Source organism: Eretmochelys imbricata, chromosome 27 (genome assembly GCF_965152235.1).
Source record: "Eretmochelys imbricata isolate rEreImb1 chromosome 27, rEreImb1.hap1, whole genome shotgun sequence".
NCBI lineage: Eukaryota > Metazoa > Chordata > Testudines > Cheloniidae > Eretmochelys > Eretmochelys imbricata.
In genome coordinates, this window is record NC_135598.1 from 14214324 (window position 1) to 14230159 (window position 15836).

Below are 15836 nucleotides of genomic sequence, written 5' to 3' on the forward strand. Positions count from 1 at the left end.
AGAAATAGAAGTAAATAGGAGTAAAGGAATCACCCCTGTAAAATCAGGATGGTAGGTACCTTACAGGGTAATTAGATTCAAAACATAGAGAATCCCCCTAGGCAAAACCTTAAGTTACAAAAAAGACACACAGACAGAAATAGTCATTCTATTCAGCACAATTCTTTTCTCAGCCATTTAAAGAAATCATAAACTAACGCATACCTAGCTAGATTACTTACTAAAAGTTTTAAGACTCCATTCCTGTTCTATCCCCAGCAAAAGCAGCATACCGACAGAGAGAGACCCTTTGTTTCTCTCCCTCCTCCCAGCTTTTGAAAGTATCTTGTCTCCTCATTGGTCATTTAGGTCAGGTGCCAGCGAGGTTACCTTTAGCTTCTTAACCCTTTACAGGTGAGAGGATTTTTCCTCTGGCCAGGAGGGATTTTAAAGGGGTTTACCCTTCCCTTTATATTTATGACAAGGGAATACCAGGAAGAATGAAGTGGGAGTGAAGGCACAGCTGGTTCACCCTCCTTTTATATTTTCTTGCTGGGATCTGTGTGCAGTGATGGATTGGAACAGGAGACAATGCCCGAGCCTGCAGCAGAACACGGAAATGTACTGGCAGAGCACTGTGAGAAAGTGGGAAGTGAGCAACAGAGCTGGACTATTTAAAGTGCTTCAAACACCAGACATCAAAGTGGTCAGTCTAATGCAGGCAGATAGATAGATAGATGATGTGTACCCAACTTGGTGTTTCTTTTGAAATGATTCTTCCATTTGCATTTAATTTTTTTTAAATATTGTACAATACATTTATGATTTGTCATTCATGTGACTACTTCCCAGCATACAGCTTTCACAGCCATTGATACTAACACCGTGTTAGACTAGGTGGAGACAATAGACAAGAAGAGGGGTGAAATATAACTATTATTTATTGTTATTTCTATTGCAGTAGCATGTACAGATCCCACACAAGTAGAACAGCCCTATTTTACTAGGCACTGGACAAACAAATAACACAAGGACAGTCTCAGGCCTTGAGAGCTCACAGCCTCAGGGGTGGTTATTGTCATGGGAATTTACACTTACATAAATCTTTTCAAATGTTACAAACGGTACAATAAATAAATACAGAAAAACAGATCTACATCACAAACCAGACTTATATGGAGAATTTAGAGTGTCTACATCATACCATAAAATACATGAGTATTCAAAAAAATCTAGACACCACATAGTCTTGTATAATTATTTTTAACACCCAGTATTTAATAGATGCTTATTGCACACAGTTTGCACTCCATGTGGCTAGTGGTCTCCTCTCGATCTCCTCATTCACACCTTGTAGCGTCTGTTCATTTGTCCCTACAAAGATTTCTTTTTGATGATGCTGTAATCTGTATTCATTTCTGCTCCCTCATGAATGGGCTGGCGATTCTGCCTCCCCGTAGGAGCACAATTCATTTTAACCACAGCTGTTGGCATCAATGCTGACAGCTTCCCAATTCCATTCTGCACTGAGCCTTGAGACTCCTTCCTTGTGCTCTGCTCACACTCCTTGCTTGTTCTTCTCTTTGTCTTCTCCTACTTGCATCGTAGTGCTTTGGGCTCATGCTGTCTCCTACTCTCGGAACAGCCTCCCCTTCCCAGCGCACCAAACATCTTCACTCCCCCTTTAAATTCGTCTTCAAAACTTACGGTTTTCAGCCTAAGCCTGTGCCTCAGTCACCTGGTCATCTCTTGCTCTAATTTTTTACAGTGAGAAAAGAAAAAAAATCAATGCTCACAAACAGCATTCCCCACATAACATGAATCACGCCTTCTCTATTTGTTATAACCCTCCTTCATCCCTTCCCTCCTTCATCTTAGCCTGTTGTCATCATTTCCTCTGACTGCCTAATTTAGATTGGAAACTTGTTGGGGCAAAGACTGTGTCTTCTTTTATTTCTGTAAAGCATTTTGCACACTTAGCGCTGATGAGCGGCATGGGTTAGTGATCAGAGGGACAGATGAGCCTCAGTAACCTTTCTGTAATATCTTGGATCAGGGCTCCAGGCAGGCTGCACACCTCCCAGGACATAAGGTCAGGTCAGCAGATGGATGTCTCTGTTCCCCTCAGAAGGGAATCCCAGGCCACCGCCACCCTACATCTCCTTCTCTTGGGTGTGGTGACTGTGAACCCCTAGCCTTCGGGCAGGTGGTTCCTCTTCCTCAGCTTTTGGGACCTGCTCCTCTCTCGCTGTTGGCAGTACAGCATACTGATTCTTGACCTCAGTGGATGGGGGACTTGAGTGGAGGGGTGGATCGCTGCCTACTGCCCAAGGTGGCCAGCAGCTAAGTTTCCTCCCTGCAGAGCAACTGGTTTTCCTTTCTCTTTTGGTGCTGCGGTAGACTTTTCTAGTCAGCTAGCATCCTCCATCTTGATGTCTTCAGATGTGTCCTGTTGATGAAGTCCTCATGCTTGTGGATGCTACTCAAACCAGCCACTTCCTCTTGCAGTTCTCCTACCTGCTTCCTCATGGACACTACCAAGAGACACCTCAAACCCTGGGTGGTTCCTGCCAGAGATGCTGGAACAATTTTTATTGTGTGGGTGCTGAGAGCCATTGAACCAAACTGTAAACCTGGATCTAATGAAGCAGCACTCCCAGCACCGGTAGTTCAAGCACCTCTGGTTCCTGCTGCCTGGCTTTCTTTGGCAGGGATATGCAGGCTATATTCCCAGCAACTAAAGACCAGGGTCTAAGTAGACACCTCCAGGGTCAGAATGCCTGTCTGCCATGACCCACAAAGGTGCAGGCAGAGGAAGAGCTAACGGAGTATTGGCGATGTGCCGTTTTCCTCCCATTACAACTTCTTCTTGTAGAGTACCTGCAAGTTATGGGGAAAAAACTCCTACTGCCCTGGATTCCTCTAAATCCCAGAATTCTGTTTACTATATACCAGAGGGGAGTCGTGCTTCCTCTGCTGGTGAGTCAGAGTCAAAATATTACCCTTCCCTGGGTCCTCAGCAATCCTGATGTTACAGGGCACAAACTGATCACCCGGTGGAGTCAGAAAGACAGTCCCTCCCAGTTTATAGTATAATTAAGCAATGGAATTATGTGTATTATGAAAGTTTTACACTTTCCTCTGAAGCATCCAGCACTGGTCACTGTCAGAGATGGGATACCAGGCGAAGGAGATCACTGCTCCCTTCCAAATATGAAAATTCCTTTGCTCCTATAGGGAGAGTTTATCTATTTCTGTGTTGTAAATAATGCTTCATTTCTGAGCAGAGGAATCCCACACACACACACATACACACACTGTTCTATGTGTCTGTGGGCCTGCAAGACATGCTTTGGAATATGCTGTAGATGCTATAATACTGGCTCCCCTCAGGTGTCCCCTGTTTCCTCCTGTTGTGTCTCCCTTGTGTTTGTTAACAGTAATTTCTGGTCCCTTCGTTTAATCTGGATCTTGTATGATCATGGAGTGACATGATTCTGGACTTTAAAAGGTTTTCTTTGTGGATGAGAGTGTCCATCAGAGGGGAGTGTAAGAGACATTTCATCCCAATATACCATGCACAACCTTTCGGGTCTGAGTGCTCTGTATAGATATTACCCCCACGCCGCAAGCTGATGGGTAGAAGATCTCAGAAACCTTTTCTAGGATGTACACTTATTTTATTTTAGAAACCTTTTTCCTTTGTTTCAGAAACCTTTTCACCTTTGTTGTGAATTTTATTTTATTTTATTTTATTTGAATTATGACATAGAAATCAAAGGCCAGGTTCTGCACTCTGTTACACCAGTTTTATGTCCATGTAAACGGATAGATGTGCATGGAATTATCCTGTAAAACCACCATAACGCAGTGGAAATCAGGCAGATGTTAATATAGTTAATTTTCATTTCTAAATGTCTGAAGAATATCAGACGCTGATTTTAGTTTGTGTATTTGTAGCAATAAATCACCAGCTGTGTAAAAAAATGACTTTCATATCTAGTTTGTTGTCACATTTATTCAGCAAAAGCTGTGTGAACAATGGATTTTTCAGTTCACTAGCCATACTGAAAAAGTTTTAAAAAAAATTCTTTCAGCTTGACCCAAAATGAAAATTTTTTGAAATTATTATCACTCCCAAAATCAAAAAGTTGGAGGAAAAATAATTTTGCATTAAACAAAACAACCCAAAACAAAAAATTTCCTTTCATTTTTGAGCTTTTAAAAACATTTAATGTTTTTTAAAATAAAATTGAACCTATATTTCTGAATGAAAAGTAGCTGCAAATTGATAGATTGAAACATTTTGCTTTGGGGTCAATTATTTAGATTTGGGGTCAATTGTTTTTACTTTTTATTTTTAACCAAATCAGTTCAGTGAAATCAACATGAATTAACAAAATGTTTCCCTCTCTCAGAATCGACGTGTTTTGACAAAATGAAGATATGGCCAAAAAAGGTTACTCAGCTCTACTCAGGTTTGAGAGTGATAGCCGCATTAGTCTGTATCAGCAAAAAGAACGAGGAGTACTTGTGGCACCTAACAAATTTATTTGAGCATAAGCTTTCGTGGGCTAAAGCCCACTTCATCAGATGCATGCTGTGGAAAATACAGTGGGAAGATATATATATACAGAGAACATGAAAAAATGGGGGTTGCCATACCAACTCTAACGAGAGTAATCGATTAAGATGAGCTACTATCAGCAGAAGAAAAAAAAACTTTTGTAGTGATAATCAGGAGTCTGATTATTATTTCACACCTTCTTGTCAACTGTTTGAAATGGGCCATCCTGATTATTTACCAGCTAAAGGTGGCCGTTACCAAGGTCTCAGGATCTGAGTAGCTTCCCAGGACTCATACACACACGCACACGCAAACACACTTGCTTTTAGGTCTGTGTGTCTGCTGAGTTGGCATCTGTGTATGTAAAATTCACTTCCACATGGCATGGTCTCATACTTATTCATTCACTGTATTGTGTCTTTATTAGGGCTATCCATTAATCGCAGTTAACTAACGCGATTAACTCAAAAAAATTAATCACGATTAAAAAAATTAATCGCAGTTTTAATCGCACTGTTAAATAGAATACCAATTGAAATTTATTAAATATTTTGGATATTTTTCTACCTTTTCATATATATTGTATTCTGTGTTGTAATTGAAATCAAAGTGTATATTATTTTTATTACAAATATTTGCACTGTAAAAATGATAAACAAAAGAAATTGTATTTTTCAATTCACTTCATTCAAGTACTGCAGTGCAATCTCTTTACAAAGTGCAACTTACAATTTTAGATTTTTTTTGTTATATAACTGCACTCAAAAACAAAACAATGTAAAACTTCTGAGCCTACAAGTCCACTCAGTTCTATTCTTGTTCAGCCAATTGCTAAGACAAACAAGTTTGTTTACATTTACAGGAGATAATGCTGCCCTCTTCTTATTTACATTGCCACCAGAAAGGGAGAACAGGCATTTGCATGGCACTTTTGTAGCTGGCATTGCGTAGTATTTAGGTGCCAGATTCATATGCCCCTTCATGCTTCGGCCACCATTCCAGAGGACATGCTTCCATGTTGATGACGCTCGTTAAAAAATTAATGCGTTAATTAAATTTATGACTGAACTCCTTCGGGGAGAATTGTATGTCCACTGCTCTGTTTTACCCTCATTCTGCCATATATTTCATGTTACAGCAATCTTGGATGATGTTCATTTTAAGAACACTTTCACTGCAGATTTGAGAAAACGCAAAAAAGGTACCAATGTGAGATTTCTAAAAATAGCTACAGCACTCGACCCAAGGTTTAAGAATCTGAAGTGCCTTCCAAAATCTCAGAGGGACGAAGTGTGGAGCATGCTTTCAGAAGTCTTAAATGAGCAACACTCCGATGCGGAAACTACAGGACCCAAACTACCAAAAAAGAAAATCAACCTTCTGCTGGTGGCATCTGACTCAGATAATGAAAATAAACATGCATTGGTCTGCACTGCTTTGGATTGTTATTGAGCAGAACCCGTCATCAGCATAGATGCATGTCCTCTGGAATGGTGGTTGAAGCATCAAAGAACATCTGAATCTTTAGTGCATCTAGCGTGTAACTATCTTGTGATGCCGGCTACAACAGTGCCATGTGAACGCCTGTTCTCACTTTCAGGTGACACTGTAAACAAGAAGCGGGCAGCATTATCTCCTGAAACTGTAAGCAAACTTGTTTGTCTAAGTGATTGGCTGAACAAGAAGTAGGACTCAGTGGACTTACAGGCTCTAAAATTTTACATTATTTTATTTTTGACAGCTGTTTTTATTTTACATAATTTTACATTTGTGAGTTCGACTTTCATGATAAAGAGATTGCACTACAGTACTTGTATTAGGTGAACTGAAAAATACTATTTCTTTTGTTTATTTACAGTGCAAGTACTTGTAATCAAAAATAAATATAAAGTGAGCACTGTACACTTTGTATTCTGTGTTGTAATTGAAATCAATATATTTGAAAATGTAGAAAATATAATATTTAAATAAATATTTAAATAAATGGTATTCTCTTATTGTTTAACAACGCAATTAATCATGATTAATTTTTTAATCGCTTGACAGCCCTAGTCTTTACATATTACGCCATCTGTATGGTCACTGAAACATCTGTAGGGCCCTGCTCTAAAACAAAAGCCAGCAAAGTTCTTGCTCCTTTGGATGATATTTGTGACTGTTCCAGCAATATTTAAAATGGGAAGTATTTCTGGAACTAGGAATACTAAAATCAGAATTAATTTTAAGTGCATCCATTATTTGTAAAATATGTATTCAATGACAAAAATATTACATATAAAATGTTGCATTCTCTCTCTCTCAGCCTCTTTTCTCCCCATCTAATTTCTACTCAAAAAAAGAGCATTTTCAAGATGGCCACTGTCCCATTCTCACTTCTGGGCTGAAACTGTAGTTTCACAAAATCTTAGAATTTGAGAAAATGTGTCTGGTTTAAGTGAGTCCCCATGGGCACAAACACAGAAGATCAGGTTCTGACAGAAACTGTCACAAACCCATTGAGAACCAAACCCAGTGTCAGGTTTCAGAGTCGCAGGGTAATAGTAGCCGTGTTAGTTTGTATCCGCAAAACGAAGAGTATTTGTGGCACCTTAGAGACTAACAAATTTATCTGAGCATAAGTTTTCGTGGGCTACAGCTCACTTCATCAGACGCAGTGTGTGGCTCAGAGTGGGACTGGATTGTTTGGGGGTTGGTAACGGCTTACATAGCCTTTCACCTTTAGATTACTAAAATGAGTTCAGTTTAGGCTGGTAGTGACCAAAGGAATAGCCCAGTGACCTGTCTGAAGGGAATTGGTTACTTTAGTCCATTTCTTAAGGGGCAGCCTAGCAGTGACAAGGCCTGTCTTCCAGAATTATACTGAGGCATTCAGTCTCCACAACTGTCAGCCAGATTCTTTCAGCTGTGCTCAATTCACCTTTTTTTAAAAAAAAACCCTAAAATTTAGCATAGTGTTATGAAAGAAACCCACAAATTCACATAAACCTGCCCATACGGGCTGTACATATAGACTGTGAACAATCGCAGTTTATACAGTAACAGGCGGTGTCTGACATAGAAGTTAGGGCTGGAAAAGACGTGCTAAGTTAGCTACTGCATTCCCTCAGCCCCACTGGACAAAGCAGAATTGTTCTCCTTAATTTATTGTGAGGAGGCTTCCACCACTTCCCTTTGGGGATGATGGCACAGTCTAACAGACCTATCTGAGAGCATGGCTTCGTGGTAAACCTGGTACCAGAGACCACTGAAAAGTTGGATAGAGGAAACCATTTCCCAGACACAGGTTTCTTGATTGCATCAGGCAGAAGCAAAGGTTTATTGGAGACACTTTTTCAGCAGAAGGTAAATTACCAACCACGGTACAGATTAACTCAAGTAAGTAATTATTGTAATTAGACACAGAGAGCATCACAGATTGGAAGAAGCAAGTATCATGATAGGCAGGAAGGTGGACCAAAGCTCAGATGGGCCCCTTAGGACACTTGTGTTGGCATTAGCAGCGATGAGTAATTCTGAAGAGCTCTTCTCCATGCTCTTTGCAGAGGTGCACAGTGAATGTGCTGGCTGAGCTCTCGCTTTGTGTATGGGTGGGTCTTTGCTGGGTGGGTCTTGCACTGGAAGATGCCGGTTTCTCTTCTTAGTCACAGATCTTTCTGCCGTGCCCTGGAGAGGGATAAATAGAACCATTACTTTGCTTAGAAAGCAAGTAAAACCTTCCCTGCAGCATCAGGCTTTGAGATGTGCCTATTTAACATATACCCTGAGTGAGGGGGCTGCACACAGACACCCTGCTGACTATAAATTCAGATGAGCTCCAGAACTTCCCCAAAATTGTTTATGTGTTTAGAATACAAAAAAAGAATACAAACCCCGCAGGTCAGGCCAGCCGCTCTGCTGGGAATGCACAAGGGAAGCTCCTTGTGCCCTTCCCCTGGCCTAGTCCATCCCCTAGACACCCAGCTCACTCTGCCCCCAATGTGTTTTATTTTTCCTAGAAAGCAAATGTAAATCGTTGTGCTCTCCCCACGGCTGGATGCACCTCCTGGAGATACTGTTTGTGGCCTTGGATCCATTTTCCCATCCCCGACCAACACCTCGTTGGTTCTGTCTCTCTGTTTTAAGGACGTTTTACCACCTCCTTCATCCTAAAAAACACCCAGCCTCCATTTCCAGCCTCTTTCTCCAAGTTCTCTAGACTCTCTCCCTCCCTCTCACTGCTTCCACTTCAGGCTACCTTTCTTTTCCCTCTTTCCTCCTCCCTCTCTTTTAGCTCTCTTCTCCCTCACTTGCACCATTCATAATTCATAGAGAGTCACAACTGCATTTGATCCTGTTAACACTCCCCATACCATACCACTGTTGTGTCACCATGTCCTACCAGACTCTCCAGTTGCCTTACAACAGGGTCCTGAAAGGTGAGCTACAGCACCTCACAACCACCTAACAGAGAGTGGGTTTGACAGCTTCTCTCTTGCCCTATTGGTAAGAAGAGGACTAAAGAAACATTTTCCCTTATACGGTAAGTCAGTTCTTACCTTTTAGATCACCAGGGTGGCAAGACGTGACATGGGGCAGAGAGTGGGAAGATGAAGAGTAGGAGTGGGACGTTTTAGTGACTGTTCCTCCTCCTATTCCACCTCCTACGCAAATCCCTCCATCCGAGCCACTGTGACAAGGAAAGAATGTTTGGTGAATGAACGAGAAACCAACCTTACAATGGCATTGTAGGTTCAGTGAAGCCATGTGACTTTGCCTGTCCTCAATTGCTACCAGTCCAGCAAAGAGCCAGGACCTGTCCAGCACGCCTCCCCAGCACCCTCACTCCACTTTGTCCACGTAGAAAAGCAAAAGCACATCACTACAGGGCAAGTCATTCTCCCCACTAACTTTGCCCACAAAGGATGAATTAGTCATAGGCTGCCATTGCCAATGGGCTTTTTAAACAGGGTCTGCTGACCCCCTTGTTTCCAAATCAGGAAAATCTTTGCCTAATTATTTGTACCACTTGTTTCACAACAAAGTGGAGTTGGGGAGATGCCAGATGCTTGGGATAAAAGAAGGAATGAGCTGGACTTTTGGCAAAATCTCAGACTGGGTCTTTTATGCAGGTTTGAAATACTTAGGTTAATGTCTTGTTACAATTCTCTCTCATTTTCACAGCTGCCTCTGCACCCCCGGCTTCTGTCTGGAGCAGAAATGGCAAAATATTGCAGTTAATCCTCTCCTCATGGTAGTTGTTGCCCAGGACATACTAGGAAGTACACAACAATACGTAGATGATGCTATATCGTTAGACACAGTATTGGAAGGCACCTCGTCTCATTAGAAGTTCTCCATTCTGCAGACCCATGAGGCGGGAACGAGGTTTGGCTCAAGCTTTGGATACCTATCTAAACTGAATCCCCACACTCTCTGTGATTTTAGATCTCACACATTGCACAGATCACAGCATAGGTGTTTGCTTTATGCCCCGCTGTGTCTGCAGTCTACGTACACAATGTCACGCTGTCCTCCTTCCAGCAGGCAGCGGTAAGTGTGAATCTCCTGCTCCAGTCGACATTTGACATCCAGGAGGACCTTGTACTCGTGGTTCTGGGACTCAATTTCTGCTCGCAGGTCAGCCAGTTGCTGCTCCACACAGGTGATCTGTTGCTGTAACTGGCACAGGTGGCTGTTGTAGCGACTTTCAGTTTCAGCCAAAGAGGCTTCCAGGTTGTCTCTCTAAGAATTGAAGCAAAAGACCCACATGTACTTTAGCCATGCACTAAATTAAACCCATTTTCATGCAGGAAGTTGAGGATATCAACGCAAAAATAAAAGCAAATCGTTGCTAACAATGGGTGTGGCAGTGATATCATCACGGCTACATAGAGTGCCAGGCTAGGCTGGTCCCCGTCAGACCAGAAATCCAGACGTCAGTGTGTCACAGGTGAGATATCAATGGTGACAACATCACATACCTGGCTGAGATGGGCTTGCAGATCAATTTCCAGGCACTGCAACTGACGTCTAAGTTCAGAGACCTGGCTGTTGCAGGACTCAACCTCCTGACTGCTTGTGATGACCTCACGATTCACCTCCTCAATCTGAAAACCAGAAACCCAGAATAAAGAGCTTCAGAGGGATTTTTTTAATTGTCAGGTGGATCTAGTGAATGTATAAAGGAGTAACAAAAGATGTAAGATAGGCAGGAGCTGAGCAAGTTTTCTGCACACTGGAATCAATCTCATCTCTTGCTTGTAACTCCCCTTGCTATTCTAATGCTAAGACCCCTCACAATTTAACCAGTAATTCTCTTCTGTCCTAACTGCCAGGCTCGCCCACTGTTCCACCAACACACCTCAATAATGACATGTTGCAAACCCCATTCTTCCATGAGACACATTCACTGTGTATGCACAGGGCCTCCATCCCCTGTGCACCTGGTCACTATACATCTATGCTGATGACGTTTAGAACATATGATACAGGAATAAATTCTCCCCGTGGCGTGCATGTGTGATTCAGCTCCTGTATTTTTGCTTGAGAGAGTTACAGTTGTGATGAATTTACCTTGCATTCATACCAATCTTCAACCTCTTTGCGATTTTGTGCAATCATTGTTTCATACTGGCATCTCATCTCCTCTAGGATTTTCTTCAGATCTGGGCCAGGACAGGAATTAACCTCCACGCTGACATCACCAGTGGACTGGTTTCTCAGACAATTGATTTCCTGCAAAGATAACCCAGATCAGCTTGTTTGAAAAGAAAAAAAATCATGAGTTGAGTTCTCTGGCAAGTGAGAGCAGCATGCCACTGTCAGTGAGCCTCTACGTCCTGGGGCCCATTTCTGACAGTCACAAACTGTCTCTGATGCATCTTCTCCAGTATACACCCAGCTCTGATGGGGAAACCACAGCTGATTTCCAAGCAAAGCTCTACAGTGAGTACTCCTGAGGTAAAGAAACAGTGGGTGTTTATTGGTTTGTGTGATGGTTAATCACAGCAAATTAAGGAATTCCTGACTATTTTTGCAGCAAAAAAGGACATTTTTTATGCTTCATCTTCACCTGGGTCTTTTTGTCACTGGATCTTGCATAAGAGGTGATTTCCTGTGATAGTTTCTACATTATGCTTTTTAACAGTTTATGTTTTCACAAGAGCCATTTTTGTGTGTGGCTCTTCTACTCACCAAATCCAGTCAGCGCATTTCCACTGACATTTTTGTTGCATACATATTGTGACAGAATTAACTTTGATGAATGAAAGTCACTCATTTTCCTGAATGGGTTTGGACTAGTGTTACAGGTTCTCTTGGCCTCTTTTTGACAAAGAAGTCATTCTTTATCTTAGATTAGTCACAATAGGTTGGCTCTCTTCATATTTTTTCCTTTCATATTTACATTTCAAGAGAAGGGAGCTTGGTTCAGTGCTTAGAGTTCTTGACCTACTCTTCCTGGATCTGCTACTGAGTTTCCAAGTGATTTTGGGCAGGACACTTCTTTTAACCATTCCTTAAATATCCTGGCTTTGCAACAGAGAGAATACTAGCATCACAGGGATGTTGTTAATACTAATTAATTGTTTATGAAGTGTTTTGAGTTAAATTAAGTAATGGGCCCGTGACAAATCAGCTGGAAGATTTCTCCAGCTCACCTCTAGTCTCTAAGGTAGCTCTCTCCCCTTCCCCTTCTGCAGAGCCCAGGAGCTCCCAGAAGCTTGACATTCATTCCTAACACTCAGGTCCTACATTGTTCACAAACCTTAGATGGCTGGACCTGAGCTCTTGGGCTGCTTATGACAATTACTCCGGCTCAGGATCCGCCCTCTTTATATTTCAAATTAGAATGAATATGATAGGCAACGGGATTTGTGAAAGGAGTACTATCATAATAATGCAGATTATTATTAATATTCTCTTGGTCGTAGTTGCAGTCGTGCCCTGGTGTTTTAATCAGGGTCAGGTCCCCACTGCTGTAGTAAGTAATGTACAAAATTTAAAAAAAAATCCATTTAAGGGAATGAGCTCCTACCTCCTCATGGTTCTTCTTCAGACAACACAGCTCTTCCTTCAGGCACTCAAGCTGTGACTCCAGGTCAGACCTGCACAGGGTCAGTTCGTCCAGAACTTGGCGTAAGCCATTAATATCAGCCTCCACACTCTGGCGAAGGGCCAGCTCAGTCTCATACCTAAGCCATGGACAAAAGAGACAGAAAAGTCAGCCCCTGGCTGAGCCCACCATTAAGGAACTACTACAAAGATGTCACACACTAATTTTTCTGCATGTCCCCTGGGAAATAATCGAAACCCTTTTCTTTTTTAAAAATCCGTGGGCCAGACTCTCAGTTGGTAAAAATCTGCATAGCTCCATTGCCTTCAATGGACTCTTCCCAATGTACATCTGTTGTCCCTATATTTTAGCCCATTAAACCTGACAAGCAAACTCTTTGTTGCCTCAAACACTCTGTCCTGGAAATGCCCCTATTCTGGCACCTCTAGAGGCAAAGACCAAAGGCACATATCAATCGGAGATCGTCACTTATGTGTCATTGTTCTGTCTGTATCCATTGTTGTCTTTTGTCTTCTAGTGGGATTGTCAGCTCTTTGGGGGTGGTGAGCGTCATTTTGTTCTGTGTTTGTACAGTGCCTAGCACAATAGGGTCCTGGGCCATGACTGAGCTTCATAGCTGTACTCTAATACAGATAATTAATAATAATAATAATAACATCTCACAAAAATACAACCTGTCATGAATCAGGAATTCCAGTAATTCTTGGTTGGGGATTTCTTCATTTGTCAATTTGTAAATAGGATGTGAGGGAACAAGAGGAGAATGACAGGGTTTGTCTGGTACAGAGAGGTACTCACTTCAGTCTGAAGTCATCAGCTGCCATCTTGCTGTTATCAATGTTCAGAATGATCTTGTTGTTGTCTAGGGTAGTGCAAACAATCTGGAAAAGAATAGGGTCCAGGGGATTTTCAGCTCTGAAGTCTCTTCACTATGTCACGTTCAGTGCCACATTGCAAATTTCAGTCTTTTTACTCTCCCAGTATTCAAATTCAGACAGATAGGAAGCACAGAAAATTTCAGATCCAAGGAGAAATGTTTGAGAAATGTCCAAGTGTGTGAAGTGAAATAGGTGAAATGAATGAATGTGTAAAAACAAGCTGTTAAAATGCTAACAGTTTTGCAATTATAATTAGTGCTCCCTAGTGTCTGCTATAACAAACCTCACATTTTCAAACTTGGTCTATGGTTTGTAACTATGAGTTTATATTTTTTTCATCGCAAGACTTACTTTACAGCTCAGCATTTGGCAGGTATCTCTCTCCTGCACCCTGTGATTCTGTCTCCTTTGTTTTTCCTGTCTGGCTAACTCTTTTTCAGAATACACTTGGAAAATATTTTTAAAAAAAATTAAATTGCCCATTCAAAACCATTGGTGATCCTTTTTTTCTTATTGTTCTTTAGGAGAATATTCCCCTTCCCCACCCTCACTTCTGTATACGAGCTCAAAGTTGGTTGAAATAGAAATGAGATTTTAACTAGAATCCGGGAAAACTGATGACAGGATACAATTTAATAATGAAGATAACTCAGTGGATTAATGAATGAATTTCTCTTCTCACCTCCCTTTTGAATATAAATATTTTAAAACTCCTGTTACAAACTTCATTCATGAGGAGTACTGACCAGGGCCAGAATGTTCCCTGCATATGTAACCTTTTTCTCTATGTGCAAATCTGGTCAAGAAAAGGCAAATTGTAAATGGATTCATGAGTTTTCACACCCTCACTCGTAGTTCATAAAAGCAGTTGCCTTAATTTATGTCTGCAAAGAACATTTTACAAAAAGTGAAATATTGCCTCTCACAACTGCCCTAGGATCTGAACACAGACTCAGAGGGAAGCTCTTACAATGGAGAATGCAGCCAAAAAAAAGTCACCTGATTTTGAAGATCTTCTATTTCCTTATAGTAGCAGCTGTAGTCCTTTGGTACACCGGAGTGTCCATGCTGGGCATACCATTCCCTGATTTTGCACTCTAAGGCAGCATTTTCTTCCTCCAGGCATCGCACCTGGTTCAGGTAAGAAGCCAGGCGGTCATTCAGATTCTGCATGGTCAGCTTCTCATCACAGTTGAAAAATACGCCATCTCCACAAACACCACCACCACCAAAGCCACCACTGACTGCACCACCAAAGCCACCTGCATATCCACAGCGGGTGCTGCCACCACTGAACCCAGTGCTGGAACAACCTCCATAACTGTATCCTGGGAGACCTACTCCTAAGACCCCTCCATAGCTACCTCCAGAAAAGCTACCAGCACTCAGTCCCGCTCCACAACTCGCTCCACCACTGTAACTCCTGCCCGAAAAGCCTCTACCGCTGCCTATCCCATAGGAGCTATATCTTCCCGAAGAGATGGAAGAAGTCCTTCCTCCACCACCACTTCCAACCACACAGCTACCACCACTACTCCTCCCTTTGGAAGAGAGAGTAACAGTCTGCTTGGTGCTGCAGCTCATAGCGACAGCGATTGAGAGTCCAGCCCAAAGCCCAAAGCAAGAGGCACAGCTTGATATGAATTCAGACTGCAGATTTTCTATCCCCACAGATCTCTATTTATACCTTCCACAGTGGGTGTCACCAGTAGGGTGTTTCTCCTTCCCATGGGGCTGACTAGTCTTGCTGTTTATGCCAAGAATAATTTCCCAAAGGCAGTTTCCCTCCAGAAATCCCAGTACAACAAGGAAGTTAATTTACACTTTAGCAGCTAGTTCCAAGTGTACACTCGCAATGATGTTTCATGAATCATTGGCTTTTCTTTATGAAAAAATTTTACAAGAAGAAGCCAGGAAAAACACTGCCCTAAATTATATACAGGGAAGAAATAATGCAGTCTATTGCAACAGAAAGCTCTTTATATGTTGTTGTTTTATTTAAGTTTTTATTTTGTCTTCAATAAGCATGTTTTACATGTGAGATGCTGGGGCGTAGATATCGAAGATCAAAGTGAATGAATGAATAAACATGGAGTCATGCTTTAGTAAAGTGAAAATAGTGATGAACCTCTCAGTGGAAAGGTCTGAGACACCATGATATAAATATTCAGGTCTGCTCCTAATACTGTGACAGATGCTAGGTCCAATACACTCCTAACAAAGGGAATTGTTAGGCTGTGGAAGTAGAGCAGGGGTTCCCGAACTAGAGCCTGTAGATTGCTGCTGATCCACAAAGAGCTCTTGCTGGTAGTCTGTGGAGAGTTGGCTGGTTAACTGGTTCCCCTCCTCCTTGAGTTCA

At 41.8% G+C, this 15836-nt stretch overlaps 1 protein-coding gene across 1 annotated transcript; it reads right to left on the reverse strand.

Annotated features, from left to right (window-relative positions):
- Positions 1-8183: 8183 nt before the first annotated feature.
- LOC144257902 (keratin, type I cytoskeletal 19-like) lies at positions 8184-15061 on the reverse strand. The gene is made up of 8 exons (XM_077806134.1): positions 14477-15061; positions 13398-13480; positions 12561-12717; positions 11099-11260; positions 10507-10632; positions 10041-10267; positions 9082-9212; positions 8184-8209 (listed from the first exon to the last, which is right to left on the reverse strand). The coding sequence occupies exons 1-8, from the start codon at positions 15059-15061 to the stop codon at positions 8184-8186; spliced, it is 1497 nt and encodes a 498-aa protein (XP_077662260.1).
- Between the last annotated feature and the right edge of the window lie 775 nt (positions 15062-15836).